General features: G+C 43.9%; 1 protein-coding gene across 7 annotated transcripts in view; it reads left to right on the forward strand.

Annotated features, from left to right (window-relative positions):
- The window catches only part of PDE10A (phosphodiesterase 10A), a 590,210-nt gene that overhangs the window by 386,157 nt on the left and 182,774 nt on the right, over positions 1-21,279 (forward strand). For all 7 annotated transcript variants that reach the window (XM_033937273.1, XM_033937275.1, XM_033937278.1 and 4 more), the window contains 2 exons: positions 4,706-4,764; positions 15,425-15,476. In XM_033937273.1, coding sequence (XP_033793164.1) covers positions 4,706-4,764; positions 15,425-15,476 — 111 coding nt within the window. The remainder of the gene's footprint in view (positions 1-4,705; positions 4,765-15,424; positions 15,477-21,279) is intronic.

The following is a 21,279-nucleotide window of genomic DNA, read 5'->3' on the forward strand; positions in this document are numbered from 1 at the left end:
TGAAGGCGACCCCCCCCTCCTCAAATACAGGCAGGAGGGATCCCAGGCCCTCCTGCCCATGGTGCACCCCCCCCCCGTGATCCACCCCAATCGACCCCCCTGCCAGTATTGTCGGGGAAAGGGGGTTCGGGGCCTGCGCTTCAGCAGGAGGGCTTGGGCTCCCTCCTGCCAGTATTGTTGGGAGGGTTGGGGTGCTGGCAGGAGAGATTGGGCATCTCTCCTCCGTGGTTTGTGGCAGTTTGGGGGGGATTGGGATTGCGATCGCGACAGGAGAGACTAGGCATCTCTCCTGCCACGATTATTATGGTTGGGGGTGGGCAGGTTGCCGGGGCTGCTGAGCTGATCATAGCACATATTATTGTTAACCCTTATCAACTGTTTATGAAATGTTATCACCTCTGTTTTAGGTGTTTTTGTTTTTAAATTTGGATTCTGGATGATTGAATAGTATGTGCACTTTCTGGTATAAATGAATGGATATATTTTTTTTTTTTTGCTTAATTTTTCTCAATAACCCCCTCTTTTATGAACTTATAGTATAGGTTTTAACAGTAACTGCTCCGATGCTCATAGAATTCATATGAGCGTCGGAGCAGTTACTGCCGCTGATAGCACTAAAACCTGCGCTATTCATAAAACGGTATAAACTTATTCTTTGGCACTCTTCTTGATTACTTCAGCCTTTACTGTAACCACTCAAAGAGATATTCTAACTGGTGTTTTGCCAGTACCTTTTGAAGATATCTTGTGCTCTGAATGATTGTGTTCCCCAAGATCTAGTTTAACAGCAGCTCTGTTGCCTTTTTAAACATTTGCAGGTCCTTCCAACCATTTATTGCTTTTTTTAAAAGGTATTTGCTCAAAGCTGTGTACAGCAAGAATAAGTCAAACATAAGCAATAGATAATTACAACAGTAGAAGTTTTCAAATAACAATACAAAGTATGGCAAAGTATGACATATTATAATTAAAACACAATATGCAATAAAACATTATAATATAAGCAAAGATGGAGCAGATAAATGAGACAAATTAACAGGAGTAAGAAAGTAATCTTAAGTTAAAGAGAGTTACACATGAGGTCAGAATGGTGCTTTAAAAATTATCTTAGCTAGGGTAGAAGTGGATAAATTGTCACGCTACAGTAAGTACAGCTGGTGTCACTCCTTATGTGAGTGTATGTGACTAGGAAGTTAGGGCTAGATTCACTAAGCAAACCCATCGGTTTGCAACCCCCAACCCGATTCACTAACCTCGTGGCTGATCTGATTCCGATCCACGCATGCGAATGAGGATAAATGGCATGCAAAGTAGGAAGGAATACGATTCACTAAACTTTTCCAGGAACATCGACTGGGCTGGCCTATCCAAAAAGAAGCGACTGGTGGGAATCAGTCGCTCACGACCTTTCCTGCTTTCTGCCGACTTCTCCTGCCTTTTTCAGCCCCGATTCTCCTCTCGCTGCCCTGCTCTCTGCCCCGACTTGCCACCCTGCACTCCGAATCCACGACTCGCCACCCCGACTCTCCTGCCCTTCCCCCGCAGTGCGATCCGTGTGGTCGGTGGGGGGGAGGGGCGTTCCTCTGATCGCCCCCATTTGCATGCTGGCCTTAGTGAATTTGTCGGCCTGTCTGCAATCGCCCACAGATCGGACACTGAAAGGAAGGTTAGTGAATCTAGGCCTTAGTTATTTCTTCCATTAAAGGCCTGGTTGAAGAGCTGAGCTTACACCTGTTTCCTGAAGTAGAGATATTTTGTATTGTTTTACTTGATTGTTTGTGTACGTTCTTGTCACTATTTTATTATGTGTGTTATGATGTTATCCACATATAATTGTTGAATATGTGGGTTATAAATTTTTTTAAAATAAACATTGAGATTAGATTATTGTAACATACTCTATACTGGACTGACTATAAAGAGTTTGCACCAGCTCCAATTGATTCAGAATGCTGCAGCTGTAAGCAATGGGACCATATCACACCATTTTTGCAAAAACTTCACTGGCTACCAGTACAGTATAGGGCTAAGAGTAAAATTTTATGTCTGATCTTCAAGGTCCTTAAAGGAAATGGCCCAGAGTACTTGAAGAACAGGATCACCCTCTACACACCTCTAAGATCACTCAGGGCCTCTGAAGTAGCATCCCTTACCGTACCCTCTCCAAAGGGCATCACACAATGTGATACCCTCCAGGTGCTTTCTCCAGAGTAGCCCTCACACTCTGAAATATTCTCCCTGAAAGGCTTCATTTAAACACAAGTCCGGACAACCTCACTGCACCCAACAGTGGAACATCCAAGCACCACTTCTCCATAGACCGCAGGTTCCGTGTTGGCTGATAAAAATGTAACAAAGATCGCACAGCCATAGGACTGTCATCATACAATAGCTTACAAATTAAACAGGGAACCTTAAATTCAATATGCATGCTAATGTTATCATGGCGTGCACAACTGGGACAAGATTTGCTTTCCCAATGTCGCAAATGATAGATGCAGTTCTTGTAGGTTGCTTGGATTTGGGGGATCAGAGTAAGTGTTAAATCTAGTTGTATTCCAAGGTTCCTGACTTGGGATTTGAGAGGGAGTTCATATTTCCCAAAAGAGATTTTGTTGTCAGATATGTGCTCCCTTGTGTTAATGACCCACAGAAGCTTTGTCTTACTTGAGTTGATACAAAGTTTGTTGTTTTTAGCCTATTCTTAGGTAATGTTAGGTAATCAGTTTATTCAGCGCTGTGGGTAAGTTAGGTTCAGTGGGTATGAGTAGCTTTACGTCATCTGTGTAAACCAGTGGTCTCAAACTCAAACCCTTTGCAGGGCCACATTTTGGATTTGTTGGTACTTGGAGGGCCTCAGAAAAAAATAGTTAATGTCTTATTAAAGAAATGACAATTTTGCATGAGGTAAAACTCTTTATAGTTTATAAATGTAATGTAATGTAATTTATTTCTTATATACCGCTACATCCGTTAAGTTCTAAGCGGTTTACAGAAAATATACATTAAAATTAAAAAATATGAAAATAATAAAGGTACTTAAAAAAATTCCCTTTCTGTCCCGAAGGCTCACAATCTAACTAAAGTACCTGGAGATTAAGAAATTAATTAAAATAAAGATAGAAGAGGGAATAGAAATAAACATTTTAACAAGACAGCATTGAATTAAATTCTTTGGTAGATAGAAGAGAGAAGCTCAACGAGTAAATGCATAAAAGGAAATCTTTCCTTTTGGCTGTCTTAATAATAATATTGTAATTTATAGCTAAAGAGACATATGATTAATAAGCTGTTTTATTTTACTTTTGTGATTATAATAAACATACTGAGGGCCTCAAAATAGTACCTGGCGGGCCGCATGTTGCTCCCGGGCCGCAAGTTTGAGACCACTGGTGTAAACTGAGTGTCCATTGACCAAATTAGCTCGGATACTACCTTGAAGTAGATATTGAACAAAATAGGTGACAGTATCGACTCTTGTGGTACGCCACAGGTCAGTGCCCACGGTGGCAATGAGGTGTTGCCAAGCAGTGCAGTCTTTTACTAAGCTGAGGTAGAACGTGGCCTTAGTGTGCCCTTATGCAGTTACCTCCCTGTCCTTCTTTCCTTTTGATTCTGATCTTATTTGCTGTGTTACTGATTTTTCATTTTTGACATCCTCCCTTTTTTTTATTTTATTGTAAACCGCTTAGATTTTAACTTTGGTTTTATATTGGTGGTATATCAAATAAATTGAACTTGAACTTATGCAAGTCTTTCCCGTACACGAAGGCCACTTTTTACTGCTACTGTAAAATGGCCAATTTTCCATTTTATGAAAATTAATGGCTAATGTTGCCATTACTATACCATTACCAAAAATTAGGGCATGAGTCCTGCCATCACCTGTATTACCCATGAAAATCAGCACACAGCAATGTTCTTTAGATCTGCTAATTGATTTCCACACAAACTCCCATTCTTCAACCCTAGGCATACACCCTCCCAGAAAAATAAAAAAAATATTTGTTAGCGCATGGTTTTCACGCACACACTTTGAATTTATAAGGGGACACCTCACCGCATCCTACAGTACACCCTTTTAAACTGTGGTAAGCATGTATTAGTAATTTGAGCCCTTAATACCTGCAGCCTGGTACCACTCTGCATAAGGGAGGTGCTCATCCTTTTAGAAAAGGTTCTCCCCACCGCCAACAGTTCCTAAAAAAAAATCTAAATTTCTCTTCTCTGAGCCATTGCCTCATCTACACATTGAGAATTTGGAGCTCTGGAGCTATATTAGATTAGAATAGTGAAACGCAAACTGTGTGCCGCAGCAAGATTCTGGGATGTGCTGTGTTGAGACAGGAGCCTGTCACCACCAGCACAGGCGTTGGCGCCTCTCCTCCACCCTGCCAACGATGGAGGAATTTCCAAAACCTGGCATGCACAGGTCAATGTTTATGCATGCTAAGAGGCCCTGTAGAAGCAGCCCTGAGCTCAGGGGCCTTCCAAAGCCCAGACAAACTGCCAGGTTTTGGAACTCCCTCCATTGTCAGCAAGGGGGGGGGGTGTTTAGTGAGGAGGACAGGCACCAGCAACACACTGGATTAGGATAAAAATAAATAACTGTATCATTTGGCCTTAGCATTTCTTGTGTGTTGGGTTGGCTCATCTGGAATCATATACTATATTTAAAACGTCCTTGCTTCTGATTGTATTCTAGGTGTGCAGGGGACTTGCCAAACAGAGGGAGCTGAATGACTTCCTGCTTGACGTATCGAAGTAAGTGCACTTACAAACACACACATAGCTGCATATGTCAGAAATTCTTACATTCTGTTTGGGCACTTCAAAGAACAGTAGTTTGTTAAGTTGATCCTCTTGTGACCAGTCTTCAGTTCTGAATGTTTCGTTTTATTTTAATATATCAACTCTGTTGGAAAAAAATCAAATCCAACCCAGGAGACTGCACTCTGGCACATGCTTATACCATTATCAGGTTTGTGTGGTGAGCTCAGGATTGTCTTTCCACACCCACAATGCAGTATCTCTATTTGCACTCTCAGCCTGCGGCCGATGATCCAGTATCTCCTCTTCTTATGTCTCCCTTCCTGCTTCCTTCCTCCACTGATGAATAAAGGGTGTCAAAATCCCAGTTCGGCACATCTCTTTCTCTTCTGTCCTTCCTATCTTGTGGCTTCTGAACCGTGGGCAGAGGGACAAAGGGAAGGAGAAATGATAGACCTCGATTTTGGCACCCTTTATCATTGCCTCCTTGGGCCAGTGCTTCACCTGGTCCATAGGTTGAGCTAACACTCGTTTGTAGATGTGACTGTGATGAATGAAGCATAAGGTAGCATTTAAACTTTCATAAGGGAAGTGAAGGGAGAGAATGGGGATAAGGGCTTCTTTAGCTATGGCAGAAGCAGTCAAAAATAGCCTTTAAGTTGTGCACAGAATTAAACTCTTTTGAGCTGGTCAAGTGGCTAGGTTGCCTACAACTGTTTAGTCTTGCTCTATGAGTTAAGTCTTAGCCACTCTACAGGCCAACCAGGGTCAGGAAGAGCAAGGCCCAAGGTTAGAGGAAGTTATGATCATTGCTTAAAAGTAACACCTGCTGGCTGGGTTCAAGCCAAAGAAAACTAAAGAAGAGAAATTGACTTCACAGCGAATGGGAAACCAAGACCGGGGCGAAGGAACGGATCAAAGATATCTGTATCTGCAAGACTGTCTGCGCAAAAGTTGAAAACTGAATAAATAGCGTAGAGTATTCAATAAATACATATGACACATTAGTTACATTTGAACATAAATAATAGTGTTAATATTCAGTAGCGATATACAGCAGATGTACACTTGCCGTTTCACAAAAGTGCGCTGGCATTTTTAGCGCCAACCATGGTGGTAACAGCGCCGATGCTCATTGGAATTCTATGAGCGTTGGCGCTGTTATTGTGGTGGCCGGTGCTATAAACGCTAGCGTGCTTTTGTAAAAGGCGGGGGGTTAGTTATAATTTGGAAAAGATAAAACACCTCCCACCCCCCCACCCCCCCCCCAAAAAAAAGAGGGGTGAGAAGGAAAGGAAAAGACAAAGCGAGGGCAAATAAGCGTGGTTTAACAATAAGTCAGTAACTAATGACCCCTGGTTTAAGAGCAAAAGAAACCCTCTGCCTAGGCATTATTTTATAAGCTTCTGTGCCTTTATAAAATGTTAGCATAAGTGACAGAAATTGAAGCTACATGATGGGCAGGGATACTTAGGAGTATGTGCTCTTGAGCAAGTGTAAGTTCCCAACTTGGAGTGGTCAGCGATCTCCAAACCCATCCTGGGGGAATCCCAGGCAGTCTATTCACACGGAATGTTCATGAGATTAATTTGCATACACTGCCTCCTTGATATGCAAATCTATATTACGCATATTCATTGTGAATGTCCTGAAAAACCGATTGGCTGAAGTTTTCCCAGGACAGGTCTGGGACCCGCTGGAGCAGATTATTTTATAGTCAACATGCATACTTGCAAACTCTGCCCATACGCCTCCCAAACTCCGCCCCCTGCACATGCATACTGGCAACGTAATGCACCATTATATCATGGTACGTAGTTCTATACCAGTTCAGTTTTTATAAGAGCCCATTTATATGTAAGAGCCCTCAATAAGCACTGTAAGGTCTGCAAGCAACTAAATATTGTATTCTAGGCTTACGCCGCATATTTCATTGTTTTTATGTACACTCTCAGTCACAATGTTAGTTTATTGTTGTTGCAAATTTCTTCTTGGTTATAGCCAAGGGTAAGCCGTATGAACTGTTTATTTTTAATAGGCATTAATTTTTCTTTGATTTACAACCACACAGTTGTTTCTTATTTCATTGGCTGCTTTTTATTTTCAAGACAAGATACAAAGATGCAAGACTTAGCTGAGAATAGTCCCCTCACAGTGACACAAGGAATCAAAGTATTTCAGAGAAGCTACCTTTTTTTTATTTTGGAAGAACGACTGATTTTTGTGCCGAAAAGCTGTGAGTCAATGCTAGTGCGTGACGGCGAGAGGCATTTTACATTTGAGAATCTGCCTAATCTTTTACTAAGGCACGCTAACCAATTTAGCGCACGCTAGAGATTAGCGTATGCTAAATTCTAAGGCTCCCTTAGCATTTAGCATGTGCTAAATCGGTCAACACACCTTAGTAAAAGGACCCCATAGTTATCTTCTGTGATGTACAGCAACTCCAGAATGGATATATATTACTCCTAACGAAGCACTTTATAGCTTTTATTTTGATGAATCACAATGGTGTTACTTTTGGGATATTGGGCAATAAATATTGTATAACCTTTTTTTTTTTTTGGGGGGGGGGGAGAGGATTACTCATTTTTAGCCTGCAAAGAAATATTTTGATTTTGATTCTGTTGGTAATACGTTTCCTCTCTGACATTGGGAAGGGAAATATCACCCTGTCTTTCAAGTTGTTTAAAAGGTAGTGAGAAATGCAGAGTACCTCAGATAGGGCTATATTCACTAACCTCCAATTCTATCTCCGATCCATTCCCGATTACATGCAGGCTGACGAATTCACACGAAACCCCCCCCCCCCCCACACCCACCCAAGGCACGGATCGCTAGAGAGCGATCCTGGAGCATACGCAAACTCTGACAGTAGTGACAGGAGAAGTTTCCTCCTGTCACTGCTGTCAGGGCTTCTGCCAGCTTTTTTTTAATTAGGCAGATAGTTTGTGTGTATTGCACATGCAAAATAACTGCTCGGTTAAAAAATAAAATAACCCCCCAAAGTGCCTCCTCCCTCCCCAAACCCCTAAAAAATGCCCCCACCCACACCGATGCCCCCCCCCCCCGCACCGATGCACCACCCCCACGTTGATGCCGCACAAAAGGCAGGAGGGATGCCAACTCCCTGCTGCCATCTCAAACCCGTTCTGGCTGAGCAGGACCGGGCCTGGCCAACCTCTCTCCCTCCCTGAAGCTTAAGCTTAAGCTATGACAGCCAGCTATCTGGGCCCGCCTACCCCCTTCTCGTATCTTGAAAATCGTTGGGAGCAGGAGAGATCCTTGGTCCTTCCTGCTCCTCAGGCCTCCTGTGATCTTCGGGAGCAGGCGGAAGCGCAAAGTCCTGCTGCTCTGCCGGCCTATACCACATCTGCCTGGGTCTCAGGTGCCTCAGGCCCCTCCCAAGGGGAGATGAACTCGAGGCGCCTGAGCCAATCAGGGCCTTAGACTCCTGTCCTGTGCATCACATTATGCACCAGGGCGGGGCCTAAGGCCCAGGCAGACGCGTCACTGGACCCGGAGGAGCAGGAGTACCCCTCCTGCTCTCAACTTGGAGGTAGGGGGGTGCCAGGCCGGCTGGGGGTTGGAGGCCTATGGAGCAGGAGGCAGTGAACATCCTTCCTGCTCCCAACTTTTAGGTACGGGGGGTGAGTCGGACCAGTGGGGGGGGAGTCAGTTGGTGGCAGGAGGGAGTTGGAATATTCGCGCGGGCTCCGGGAGGGCAGCGTCAGGTGGTGTCAGGAGGGAGTGGGCATCCCTCCTGCTATTTGTGGGTCACCGGGGGGAATCGCGTTTGTCAGGGGGGGGGGGGGCTCGGCCATTTTTTGACAAGATTGCTTATCTTAAAATTTTTTTTTTATGGGGCAGATATTTTGCGTGTTACCGACGGGTCTGCAGCAGTCTGGTTTGACAATAGTAAAACCCGATTCAAAATAGCCAAGCAATAGTTAGTGAATTAATCGTTTGGCTATTTTGCATGGGGTTTTACTAATTTGCAGGGGAGGATCGGGATCGGATCACTACACAGGTTAGTGAATCGGGTAGGAGGAAAATCGGATCTCAAGGGGCTCGCAAACCGATGGGTACACGATCTGTTTGCTTAGTGAATCTATCCCATAGGGCTTGCTGTGATTTACATCGGCTTTCCTTAAAAAAAATAAAAATGAAAAATGACAATCATAATTTTAAATGCCTCTATCTTGAAGTAATTTTTAAAATATATCCCTTTGTTTGTCTTCAATATTTTTATTTTTTTTAAGGTCATACTAAAAACCTTTTTTTTATAATTTTTGCATCATTGTATCTTGTTTTCTCCTAGAAGTTACTTGGGGCAGAGGTCCCATAGGGTGTACTTTGTGGTAGAGGCCCCTAGGATTCAGGAGCATGCACCTAAGTTACAGTATTTAGGTGAGTGTAGACTTAAAATACTAATTAAGTATGCTTATTTGTCTTCCTTTTTACCCCTTTCTATTTTTTCTCCCTTTAAAAAATGGTGAAATTATTATGCAGGTTTTCTGATTGTTGTTTTTACATAAACATAAGTCTCTGCTTTATGCTCTTGAGAAATTATTTAGGAGACTTCTATTAAAGTGTGGTAACCTATTAGTGCAGGTTCTAGCATGTGCGAACACCAGCCAGCTTGGTAAAAATACCACACTAAGGGAGAAATTCTATAAATGACATTCAAAAAATTGGTGCCCTTTATAGACCAACTAGTCTTATAGCCCGTTACATTATCGGGTGCTAGAATATATGTGTGTGTGTCTGTTTTTATTTCTTTTTCTCTCTCCTTAGCCGCTTTCTGTCTTTCTTTCTTTCTTTTTTTTTTTTCCCTTGGCTATCCACCACCACCCCTTGCCTGCTCCCCCTGTCCATTCTCCCTTCCTTTTACCTCCCCTGTGTCCTCCACCACCCCATCACTGCTCACCTTATCCAGCATCAGCCCTTCTCCCTTTGTTTTACCTCCCCCTGTCCTTCCTGCTCCCTCTGTCCAGCAGTAGGCCTCACTTCATTTTTCTGCTCCCCCCTGTCCATCAGCACCTCTTCCCCTGTCCATCAACCCCTTTTTCCTGATCCCCCTGTGCAGAAGTACGCCTCCCTTCCTTTTTCTGCACCCCTGTCCATCAGCACTTCTTCCCCTGTCCATCAACCCCTTTTTCTTGCTCCCCCTGTCCAGCAGTATGCCTCCCTTCCTTTTTCTACCCCTCCATTTCCCTGTGCTGCAACATTTCCCTCCCACCCCACTTCCCTGTGCAGCATTTTCCTCCCCCTCCCCCTTACCTTCCTCCTTACCTCCATGCCCTACCATTCTCTCCCCCTCTGCTCCCTTTCCTCCTTGAACTTCATCGGGCAGCAGCAGCAGCATTTACAATTAATTGCTGTTGCCGGCTTCAGGTCTTCCTCTCTGGCGGGTCCTGTCTTCATGAAAACATGAAGTAGGCAGGACCCGCCAGAGAGGAAGGCCTGAAGCCGGCAACAGCAGTGAATTTTAAACGCTGCTGCTGCCCGAAGAGGAGGAGCGGCAGGGTCGGAAGAGGCGGAACTGCGGCTCCCCGAGCTACAATTTCTGCCGTTGGCTCCTTCGGTCCCAGCTGTCTCTCTAAAGACGCAGCAGCGGCTCCTCTCAAGATCCCCGACTACATCGGACTTCCGACGCAGGTGGGGATCGCGTCCCGTTTCCTCCTTCCTTCCTTCCGACGGCAAGAGCCGCCGTGGCCGAGAGGGTCCGCGCTGCCGCGCGCATGCGCACTCCTACCTGCGGGTCCCTACAGCTCACAGAAAACGGGCTCACGCAGGTGGGAGTGCGCATGCGCGGCTTAGGGTTTTATTATATTAGATCCTTAGTGCCAGTTCCCACACCCAGCTGTTGAAAGCAGACTTATGCTAAATGCTGGCACCCAAGCTAGGTGTGGTAAGGCAGTATTCTGTAAAGAATGCAAGCAACCTTTAGGAATGACCATCACATGACCATGGTCATATACCCTCTTTTGAGATACGTGCTAGTAGAGCTAGTGGCCTTGCCTTATGGAAAAGCGTGCAATCATAGATGCACATGCAAATCCAGATTGGTGCCAATTAATATCAATAATTGTTTTTTAGCACACAGTTATTGGTAGTTAAGGATTCATTTCTCAATTTGCGCTGGAATCTTTGGTGCATAAATCTGTGCACCATATATAGAATCTGCAGATAACTGGGACCTTTTATAGGTGAAGTTGGGTGTGGCCAGCACTGGCAGTACACTTCCCCCTCCCCATTTGTGGTTTCGGCACTCACGATTTCACATATTCGCTATTTTTTTGGGGAGGGGGAAAATAAAAAAAACCTCATAGTTTAGCCTTCCCCCTGACATCCCGGCCTTACCTGGTAGTCTAGCAGGCATTAGGGGCAGGAGCGATCTTCCTATTCTCCTGCCCCGTGTAGATCGCCAATAGGAAATGGCTGCCGTGAGCTCCCGTCGTAGTCTCGAGAGACTATGGGAACTCACGGCAGTCATTTTCTATTGGCGATCTGCACGGGGCAGGAGCGTAGGAAGATTGCTCCTGTCCCGAAAGCCTGCAAGACCACCAGGTAAGGCCACGATGCGGGGGGGGGGGGGGGAAGGCGGGAGGGAGGTGGGGTGGGTCAGAGCCGGCCAAGTAGATATTCGCGGGTTTTCTTAATTTGCGGTCCGGCTCTGCCCCTATCCCCCCTGAATAACGAGGGAGAAGTGTATGTGGTATGTTCGGTAGTCTGCGCCTTCAAAAAGATATAAACAGGATGGAGTTAGTCCAGAAGAAGGCTACTAAAATGGTTGGTGATCTATGTCATCAGCCGTATGGGGACAGACTTAAAGAGCTCATAATGTAAACTTAGGAGGAAAAGCGGGATAAAGGGGATATGACAGAGATATTTAAATATCTTTCAATTGAGAGGGCATAGGATGAAGTTAAGAGGTGATAGGCTCAGGAGTAATCTAAGGAAATACTTTTTTACAGAAAGGATGGTAGATGTGTGGAATAATCTCCCAGTAGAGGTGATATGGACAGAAAGAATTCAAGAAAGTATGGCACAGGCACGTGGCATCTCTTAGGGAGAAGAGGAGATAGTGGATGCTACAGATGGGCAGACTGGATATTCCATTTGGCCTTTATCTGCCGTCATGTTTCTATGCTGAATATCACTGCTACCAATAGCGCATCGCTGTCCTAAATACAAACTCCAACAGAGGTTTTGATTTGTTGGTTTTTTTTTCTTTTGGAAGGCACACAGTCGTGTTTGGGTTCTGCCCTGCACTGTAAGGTCCGGGTGTCGCGTAGGAAGCCCGTTATCAGAAGCTGACGGGTATCCTATACAGAATCGCACCTCAGCCCACCGAAAAAGAAGCCGATTCTCTAACCGACGTCCATGTTACAGACGCCAGTTAGAGAATGGGATTGTAAGTAGATGCGTCCACTGAGCTTATTGTGGCAAGGGATCTCCCTGCTGCGATAAGTTTAGTGGCCGCGGCCACCTGTCCCCCCCCCCCCTCATGATCGCAGCATGAGGGATGAGAAGGCGAGAAAAGATGTGGGTGACTATGGTATGGTAGGGAAGATAAATGGAGATGCTGGGTCTGTGGGCAAAGCTGGGGGTGGAGTTTGGGCACTCCTAAACAAAAAGGCTTTTTCCACTGCCCCTGCCTGAAGAAGCAGCAGTGGGGTGACAGAGGGCAGAGAAGTAGCAGGCAGGAAAGAGTGAAGTTCTTTTCTACCCCTGAAGAATCAGCAGTGACAGAGGACAGAGTTCTTTTCTGCCCTCAAAGAGGGGGAAAAGTGGGTGAATATACAGCAGACACACCACACCAGAAGAGTTTGCATCTATGTGTATGATTTAAAATTTGAAGCGGGAGAGGGAGGGAATTGTTTTTGTGTTTGGGAAGGTTGTTATACAATATAAACAGAATTTTCCTTTGAAAATAGGGGCTGAAGTGGAGAAGTCCACTGATACAAATGCACCTAAATGTATGCTAAGTGGTAAGAAGGAAAATTCCCACTGGGAAAATTTGCCCAAGGGACTGATTGCCTGAGAAAATTCTTTTGAAAACTGTTATACCATTGCTTCCATTCAGAGGGGTAAAAAAAAAAAAGTGAATATTTCTGTTGCTGTTGCAAAAACAAGCAAAAAACTATATGTCTAAAATATTTATTTGCAATGCCAGTTAGACCAATACGATTGCATAAAATCTTCCTTTCTGCTTTGAGTGGGGAGATGGTGAGTGAATGGAGGTGAAGATTGCAGGGACAGTAAGGGGATGGGGTTATGAAGTGTGTTTCACAACGGGGATGGGACGAGAATGGGGAAAACAAATCTTTTGTGGCAAGGAGGGAATGGGGATGAATCTTTGTCCTTGTGTTGCAGCAGGCTTGATGAAGGCGGGCAGACAAGGGGTAGGAGTAACCGAAAGACCTTCTTTATTATTAACATTTCCACTAGGATAGTAGCATCAATATTCTTTGTAAATCAACAGGAAACAGTTCTGTTGTGGCTTTCTCCAGCTACCCTCAAACCCAGTTCACTTCCCTAGCCAAACACAATCCCATGCGGACTTGCCTTCAGTCTGTGCCCTAATATCTGGGTCTTCAAAATGATGAGGCTTTCTCCTTAATAGTCTCTCCCAACACACAGGTATCTGAGCCACCCTGCTTCCCTGGTCCAGTCTCGTCAGGTACTATGGTTCATATTTCCACAGGAGTTCTCTTGACTCAAGACCAGTGGCGTAGCGAGGCTAGGAGGCACCCAGAGCGGTGGCAACGCCCTGACCTCTTCTTCACCTCCCCCGCTCCTTCCCCAACCCCCCCATCACCATGCATGCGCCTTCCCTTCCCCCCGTACCTCTTAAACTCTGTGTCGGTGAGAGCAACATCTCCAACCTGCTGCCCGCGCTGGCCTTGGCTCTCCCTCTGATGTCACTTCCTGGTCCTGTGACCAAGAAGTGACTTCATAGGGAGAGCTGAGGCCGGGGTGTCAGGTCAAAAGCGCGCCGGGACAAAGGTGCGCCCAGACAATTGAGCGCAGCGCGGAGGCGCGCGCCGCTCAAAATTACTGTTTTTAGGGCTCCGACGGGGGGGGGCATGGGGGGGAACCCCCCACTTAATAGACATCGCGCCGTGTTGTGGGGGCGTTGTGGGGGGTGTGGGGGGGTTGTAACCCCCCACATTTTACTGAAAACTTAACTTTTTCCCTGTTTTTAGGGAAAAAGTTAAGTTTACAGTAAAATGTGGAGGGTTACAACCCCCCAAACCCCCCATAACGCTGGCACGATGTCTATTAAGTAAAGTGGGGGGGTTCCCCAACAAAACCCCCTTCGGAGCCCCTAAAAACTGTAATTTTCTTCGGCACACGCCTCCGTCTTGCGCTCAATTGTCGGTGCACGCCTTTGTCTTTTGTGCCGTTGTCTAAGAACCGAGGCTGGTGCAGACAGCAGGTTGGAGATGCTCCTCACACCGGTGAGGAGTTAGAGGCACAAGGGGAGGGGGCAGAGGGCAGAAGAGATGCCGGTGCCCCCACCAAGACGTTGCTCAGAGAAGTCCTCCCCCATGCCCTTCCCCTTACTGCACCACTGCTCAGGATCTCCCTCCTAGAAACCTCTACATTCAGGGCCTCCCTGTTCTGTCCTGCCAGAGGGTTTTTACCCTCATGCGTTAACTGATTAGTGCAGTCATGTCCACTATTTACCCCCAAACACGTCTACTTCCCAGAAAATAAAAAGGGTTGTTTTTTTTTATTAGCGAGTGGTGTGCATGTATACATTGCCAAATGTACCTTAGGGCAGTGCCTATGGCAGGGGTGTCAAAGTCCCTCCTCGAGGGCCGGAATCCAGTCGGGTTTTCTGGATTTCCCCAATGAATATGCATTGAAAGCAGTGCATGCAAATAGATCTCATGCAGATTCATTGGGGAAATCCTGAAAACCCGACTGGATTCTGGCCCTCGAGGACCGACTTTGACACCTGTGGCCTATGGTAACCCTTTTTAAGCTACAGTAAGCATGTGTTAATGCTTACCACAGCTTAGTACAGTGGTCTCAAACTCGAACCCTTTGCAGGGCCACATTTTGGATTTGTTGGTACTTGGAGGGCCTCAGAAAAAATAGTTAATGTCTTATGAAAGAAATGACAATTTTGCATGAGGTAAAACTCTTTATAGTTTATAAATCTTTCCTTTGGCTAAGTCTTAATAATAATATTGTAATTTATAGCTAAAGAGACATATGATCAAGAAACTGTTTTATTTTACTTTTGTGATTATGATAAACATACCGAGGGCCTCAAAATAGTACCTGGCGGGCCGCATGTGGCCCCAGGGCCGCAAGTTTGAGACCACTGGCTTAGTAAAAGGACCCCAGAGAAAATTGTTAGAAAATCAAAAGATTGGACTCAAAAGACAATTATCAGAGGTCCTTTTACCTGACAAATCAGGCAATTGTATATATTCACTGATACATTGTTAGGTCATTATGAGGCATGTGATAATTAGACATTCTTGAATATGAAATGATGCTAGTTATATAGAAAGACTACTTAATCTATGAGTTTTTTTTACTAAAAATTTGATAACAGCTGCGCAACAGTTTGTGCCAAATACCTTCAAAGTAACATTACTTACAGGTATCTTCTTTTTTTCCCCCCCAGAACCTACTTTGATAACATAGTTGCAATAGATTCTCTACTTGAACATATAATGGTAGGTTGACTTTTTTTAAAAAAAATTCTAATTTGCTCACAATTTTGCTATATATTTTCCAGATCATATACAGAATATAATGTATCATCAACCTTATCTGGCTTCTAATTTTGCGGCAGCTTAATAGAATGTTTTGTTGCAATGTTTATGGCATTCTGTGGCCTTTCTAAAGTTTAAAAATGTGTCTATATTTTGTGGCTGAAAGCTTTAAGGAAGCCGTGTTACTACTACTGACTAACTAGAGGGGCTTTTTACTGAAGTTCAGTAAGTTTTTGTACTTAAAATACATTAAAGAATTCTTCGAGACCTGACACTACCAGATCCGCCCACATACTCAAACTATCTTTCCCCTCGTTAAAAGGCATCATGTATGCAGGTAAATTAGGGAAATCCCTTTTCTTCAAGTTCACTGAGCTTTGGAATAACCTCCCTGCCCCGCTGCGGAACCTAGGCTCATTCCAGTTATTCCGAAAGCATCTGAAAACCTGGCTTTTCTCCAAAGCTATCTATTTAAAATGTAGAGCTAGCTAGCCTCTTCATAACCTCTTTCTTATTATGTCCTTCTCTCATTTATTGAATTACCTGTAAACCGTGTCGAGTTCTATCTTTATGGAGATGATGCGGTATACAAACTTAAGGTTTAGTTTAAAGAGAAAGAAAGAAAGAAAGAGAGAGAGAGAAAGAAAGGCTCATCCCAATTATTCCGAAAGCATCTGAAAACCTGGCTTTTCTCCAAAACGTAAAGCTATCTATTTAAAATGTAAAGCTAGCTATCCTCTTCATAACCTCTAATTTCTTATGTCCTTCCCTCATTTATTGAATTACCTGTAAACCGTGCCAAGCTTTATCTTTATGGAGATGATGCGGTATACAAACTTAAGGTTTAGTTTAGTTTAAAGCTGCAAACATTCATGTGTGCTGACTGGTCAGGGAAACCCTGCGTGTTCTCATACAGTTAACTGTGTAGAAAAATGTACTGTCCTGTAGAAGGCAATAGCTGCCTAATTCTGTAAACTTGTGCACCCAAATTTAAGCTTGGCACCACAAATTTGTATGTGTAATTTGTAGAATAAAATTAGCTGCTTAGACAATTGAATTGAATAATTAACTGTTAATTAGAGTGATCAGCCAATTGTCTTTAATCTGTTAATTGGCACCAATTAGCAGTTGTGCACACGGCCCTTAGTCCCTGTTCTAGACATTGCATGTGCAAATTCCATTGCACACAACTTCTAGGGGAGTGCAGATGTGGGAGGTAGGTTTGGGGCATGTCTAGGAATTAGGCACTTCAAAATGACAACTAGGCAATGTGCCACTTAGCCAATATACGCAAGGATCTCAATTTTTTTTAATTGGCGTGATAATTGAAAACACCAATTAAAAAACAATTCATTTAAGTTCCACATATGAATCGATACCGAGGCGCTTATATGAAAAGGAGTTTAGACATGGAAAGCGTTAGGTGCTAGTAGGTGTCTATGCTAGGTACTAATATTTTAGGGCCATATACCTGCATCTAAGCTGAACTCACCTAATTTGATTTAGACAATGTTAAATGTGATTTCTGTAAACAGCGCCTAGATTTGATTGACATGCAATAGGCACTGTTTCTATAGGTGCCTACCAATTTAGGCGCCATTTATAGAATCAGGCCCTTAGGTTATAGAATACTAGGAGTTAAGTGCCAAACACTTACACCAGGCTTTGACATAGTGTAAGAGCTTGCACAAAGTTAGATATGAAATGGTGGACTTAAGCTAGTGTTCTATAACAGTGTTTTTTCAACCTTTTTACACCTATGGACCGGCAGAAATAAAATAATTATTCTGTGGACCAGCATTGGTCCGTGGACCGGCAGTTGAAGAACACTGGGCTAAGTCATGGGCCAGACCCTGCCCATCTCTACCCAATCTCCACCCCAGACCCTGCCCCCATAATAGTACTAATTGCACCTTGTACATCCTGTGCCTCATCTGGAAGCCGTCCCTCTGACAGTTCAGGCGCAGAATGCCCGTAGGTGCCACTGCCCGTGGCTTTGTGCACTGAATCAGTTAGGAAGAGGGAGCTGGCTCGAAGATAACGCCGCATTGATCGCACCGTGGACCGGTGGTTGAAGAACACTGTTTTGGGCCTCATGCATGTGGTGGCCCTGTGGACCGGCAGGAAATTTCTGTGGACCGGCACTGGTCCATGGACCGATGGTTGAAGAACACTGTTTTATAACATTCTAGAATGAGCACCTTGGGCTATATTCAATATATGAGGCCAAAAAGAATGGTACTTAGTGTGATTCTATTAAACATTTCCAAAGTTAGGTGATGTTTATAGAATCATGCGTGTTGCGAGTGACTAATACTTAGGCACAGAAAAAAGGGGGGGAGGGGTGTTATTACAACTTTTGTCCACATTCAATAATAATGCAATACAATACTGAGGACAAAATATACTATATTTATATTTGACTTAACTTCTTTCCGGTATCAATTAAACAAAAGAATCAGCTCCACAAAACTTTAAAACTACTCTAAACCATGAATATACACAATTAAAGGGAAAATGTTTACGGGGGAGGGGTGATTTTTAATCTTTATATAATAATAAGGAATGTCTAGAAGGATTCTATTATAGGCTTTTATGTGTTGTTAAAAATTGTTATGGAATGGGGGAGATAAGTTTTAAGATGGATTATTGAAGAATATTAAGTGTTGTATTTAAGTTAAAATGTTATGATTTGTGGTCACACTTATTATAAGATTTAAAAATGAATAAAGATTTATAAAAAAAAAAACCAAAAAAATCCCACTACTCTAAACCAATGAATTAAACTAATGGGGTAGGTATATCATAGTACATCTGTTACTCAGGTTACTCAGATCATAGGATCTCTTATAACATAATGTTATTCCAGATCCCCATCCTGGGGTCACAGGTTCTAACCACATATACACCACACACACTCCCTAACAAAAATCTGAATTGATTTGTAGCAAAAAGTGCTAGTTTAAACATAGTAACATAGTAGATGAGAGCAGATAAAGACCCGAATGGTCCATCCAGTCGGCCCAACCTGATTCAATTTAAATTTTTAAATTTTTTTCTTAGCTATTTCTGGGAAAGAATCCAAAGCTCTACCTGGTACTGTGCTTGGGTTCCAACTGCCGAAATCTCCGTTAAAACCTACTCCAGCCCATCTACACCCTCCCAGCCATTGAAGCCCTCTCCAGCCCATCCCCCACCAAACGGCCATATACAGACACAGACCGTGCAAGTCTGCCCAGAACTGACCTTAGTTCAATATTTAATATTATTTTCTGATTCTAGATCCTCTGTGTTCATCCCAGGCTTCTTTGAACTCAGTCACAGTTTTACTCTCCACCACCTCTCTCGGGAGCACATTCCAGGCATCCACTACCCTCTCCGTAAAGTAGAACTTTAAACTTCTTGTTTTCTCATACTACTAATAATAACAAAGTCAGTATGTTCAAAGGACCACAATATATCCACAGTTGGCAATACTTATCTCAAAAGTCCTTCAAGCGCTGGAGTTGGAGTCATTGAGTTATTGGATGAATAAACTCATTGAACTATCGGATGAATAAAAGGACGTTTATGCAATAGATTGTGTTCACCAGGCTTTTTAGGACAATTCCACTCATTTTTGTGTACTGAAAAATAGGCACCAGAAAAAAAAATCAGTTCTCAGTGCTATTCTCTAAGGAGCATTTCAGGATAAGTGTCCTTTATAGAACAGAGCCTGGCAGAGATTTGTGCACCCAACTTTAAGCATAAGTACCTAACACCGGTGGAAACCCAGTATAAATTATGGCACGATGAGTTGGGCGTAGATCTCTGGAATTGGGTAACACTGTGTGAATCCTTTGTGAGCACCTCTGAGGGTTGTGCACGAGAGGATTTGGGTGCAGATATCTACAGAATTGTGCAGAGTCAGATCCATATGCAAATCCAAACTAGGAGTGTCAGTTAACATCAATAATTGCTTGTTAATAGCTAATTATTGATTGTTAAGGATTCATTATCTAATTTATTTCCATGCAGATCTTGAGATCTTACTCAAATTTGGGTACCCAGTTTTGAGTGCCATTTATAGAATCTGGGGTAACAGTATATGGTGATTCACATCTAACTTCTTAGTGCACTTTAGTTCTACTAAAAAAAAAAAAACAATCTCTTAAATTTGCTCAAGTTGGTGCTGAACATGAAAAAAGAAAACCCCAGCAAACTAGTTTAAACCTCCATAAAATTAATGTAGAAAGTGACAAACTCAAATATGTGGAGTGAACTAGAAAAATCTGCAATCTGCTCAGGAGATGGTGCGAAGAGGTGATGCCACTCTTGACCTAATCCTCAGTGGACTAGGGGGACCCGCTAAGGAGGTGGCGGTGCTAGCCCCACTAGGAAACAGCGATCACAACACGATCCAGTACAGGCTAGAAATTGGATCATCAAAGGTGAAAAGAACTACGGCGACAGCACTCAATTTCAAAAAAGGGAACTATGATGCCATGAGGAAAATGGTGAGAAATAAACTCAACAACAACCCAAAGAGGATGGAGTCCTTAGAAAAAGCCTGGACTCTACTCAAGAGCACAGTGCAAGAAGCACAGAACCTGTGCGTTCCCAGGTTCAGGAAAGGGTGCAAGAAAAATAGAACAAAAAATCCAGTGTGGATAACAAATGCAGTAACAAAGGCGATAAGTGACAAGAAAGCATCTTTCAAAAAATGGAAAAAGGACAAAACTGAGGACAACCATAAGGAACATAAACTACACCAAAAGGAATGTCACCGGGTGGTTAGGAAAGCAAAAAGAGAATATGAAGAGAGACTCGCGGGGGAAGCAACAAACTTCAAATCGTTCTTCAGGTACGTTAAGGGGAAGCAACCAGCAAGGGAGGAAGTGGGACCCTTGGATGATGGGGACAGAAAGGGAGCAGTAAAAGAGGAGAAACAGATAGCTGACAGGTTAAATGAGTTCTTCACGTCAGTTTTCACGAGGGAGGACACAACCAACATTCCGGAACCCGAGGAGATCGTAAAAGGAGAGCAGGATGAAAATCTGGACCAACTAGAGGTGAGCAAGGAGGATGTCCTCAGGCAGATAGACAGGCTAAGGAGCGACAAATCACCAGGTCCGGACGGCTTTCACCCAAGGGTACTCAAGGAACTAAGAAACGAAGTAGCTGAGACACTTCGACAAATATGCAACCTATCCTTAAAAACTGGAGAGATTCCCGGGGACTGGAAAATAGCAAATGTCACGCCCATCTTCAAAAAAGGCTCAAGGGGAGACCCGGGAAATTACAGACCGGTGAGCTTGACCTCGGTCCCGGGAAAGATGATGGAAGCGCTGATTAAAGACATCATCTGGGAACACATCGAAAAAAATGGGCAGCTAAAGTCGAGCCAGCATGGCTTCTGCAAGGGCAGGTCATGCCTCACGAACTTATTATACTTCTTTGAGGGGGTAACAAGCCAGGTGGATAAAGGGGAATCCATAGACATCATTTACCTTGACTTCCAAAAAGCCTTCGACAAGGTGCCACACGAAAGACTGCTAAGGAAGCTATGGAACCACGGGATACAAGGGGAGGTCCACCGATGGATCAAAAACTGGCTGGTGGACAGGAAGCAGAGGGTTGGAGTAAAGGGCCATTACTCAGACTGGCAATGGGTCACGAGCGGAGTTCCGCAGGGGTCGGTACTGGGACCGCTCCTGTTCAATATATTTATTAATGACCTGGAGACAGGAACAAAATGTGAGGTTATTAAATTTGCAGACGACAC

Source organism: Geotrypetes seraphini, chromosome 3 (assembly GCF_902459505.1).
Source record: "Geotrypetes seraphini chromosome 3, aGeoSer1.1, whole genome shotgun sequence".
In the NCBI taxonomy this organism is placed as follows: domain Eukaryota; kingdom Metazoa; phylum Chordata; class Amphibia; order Gymnophiona; family Dermophiidae; genus Geotrypetes; species Geotrypetes seraphini.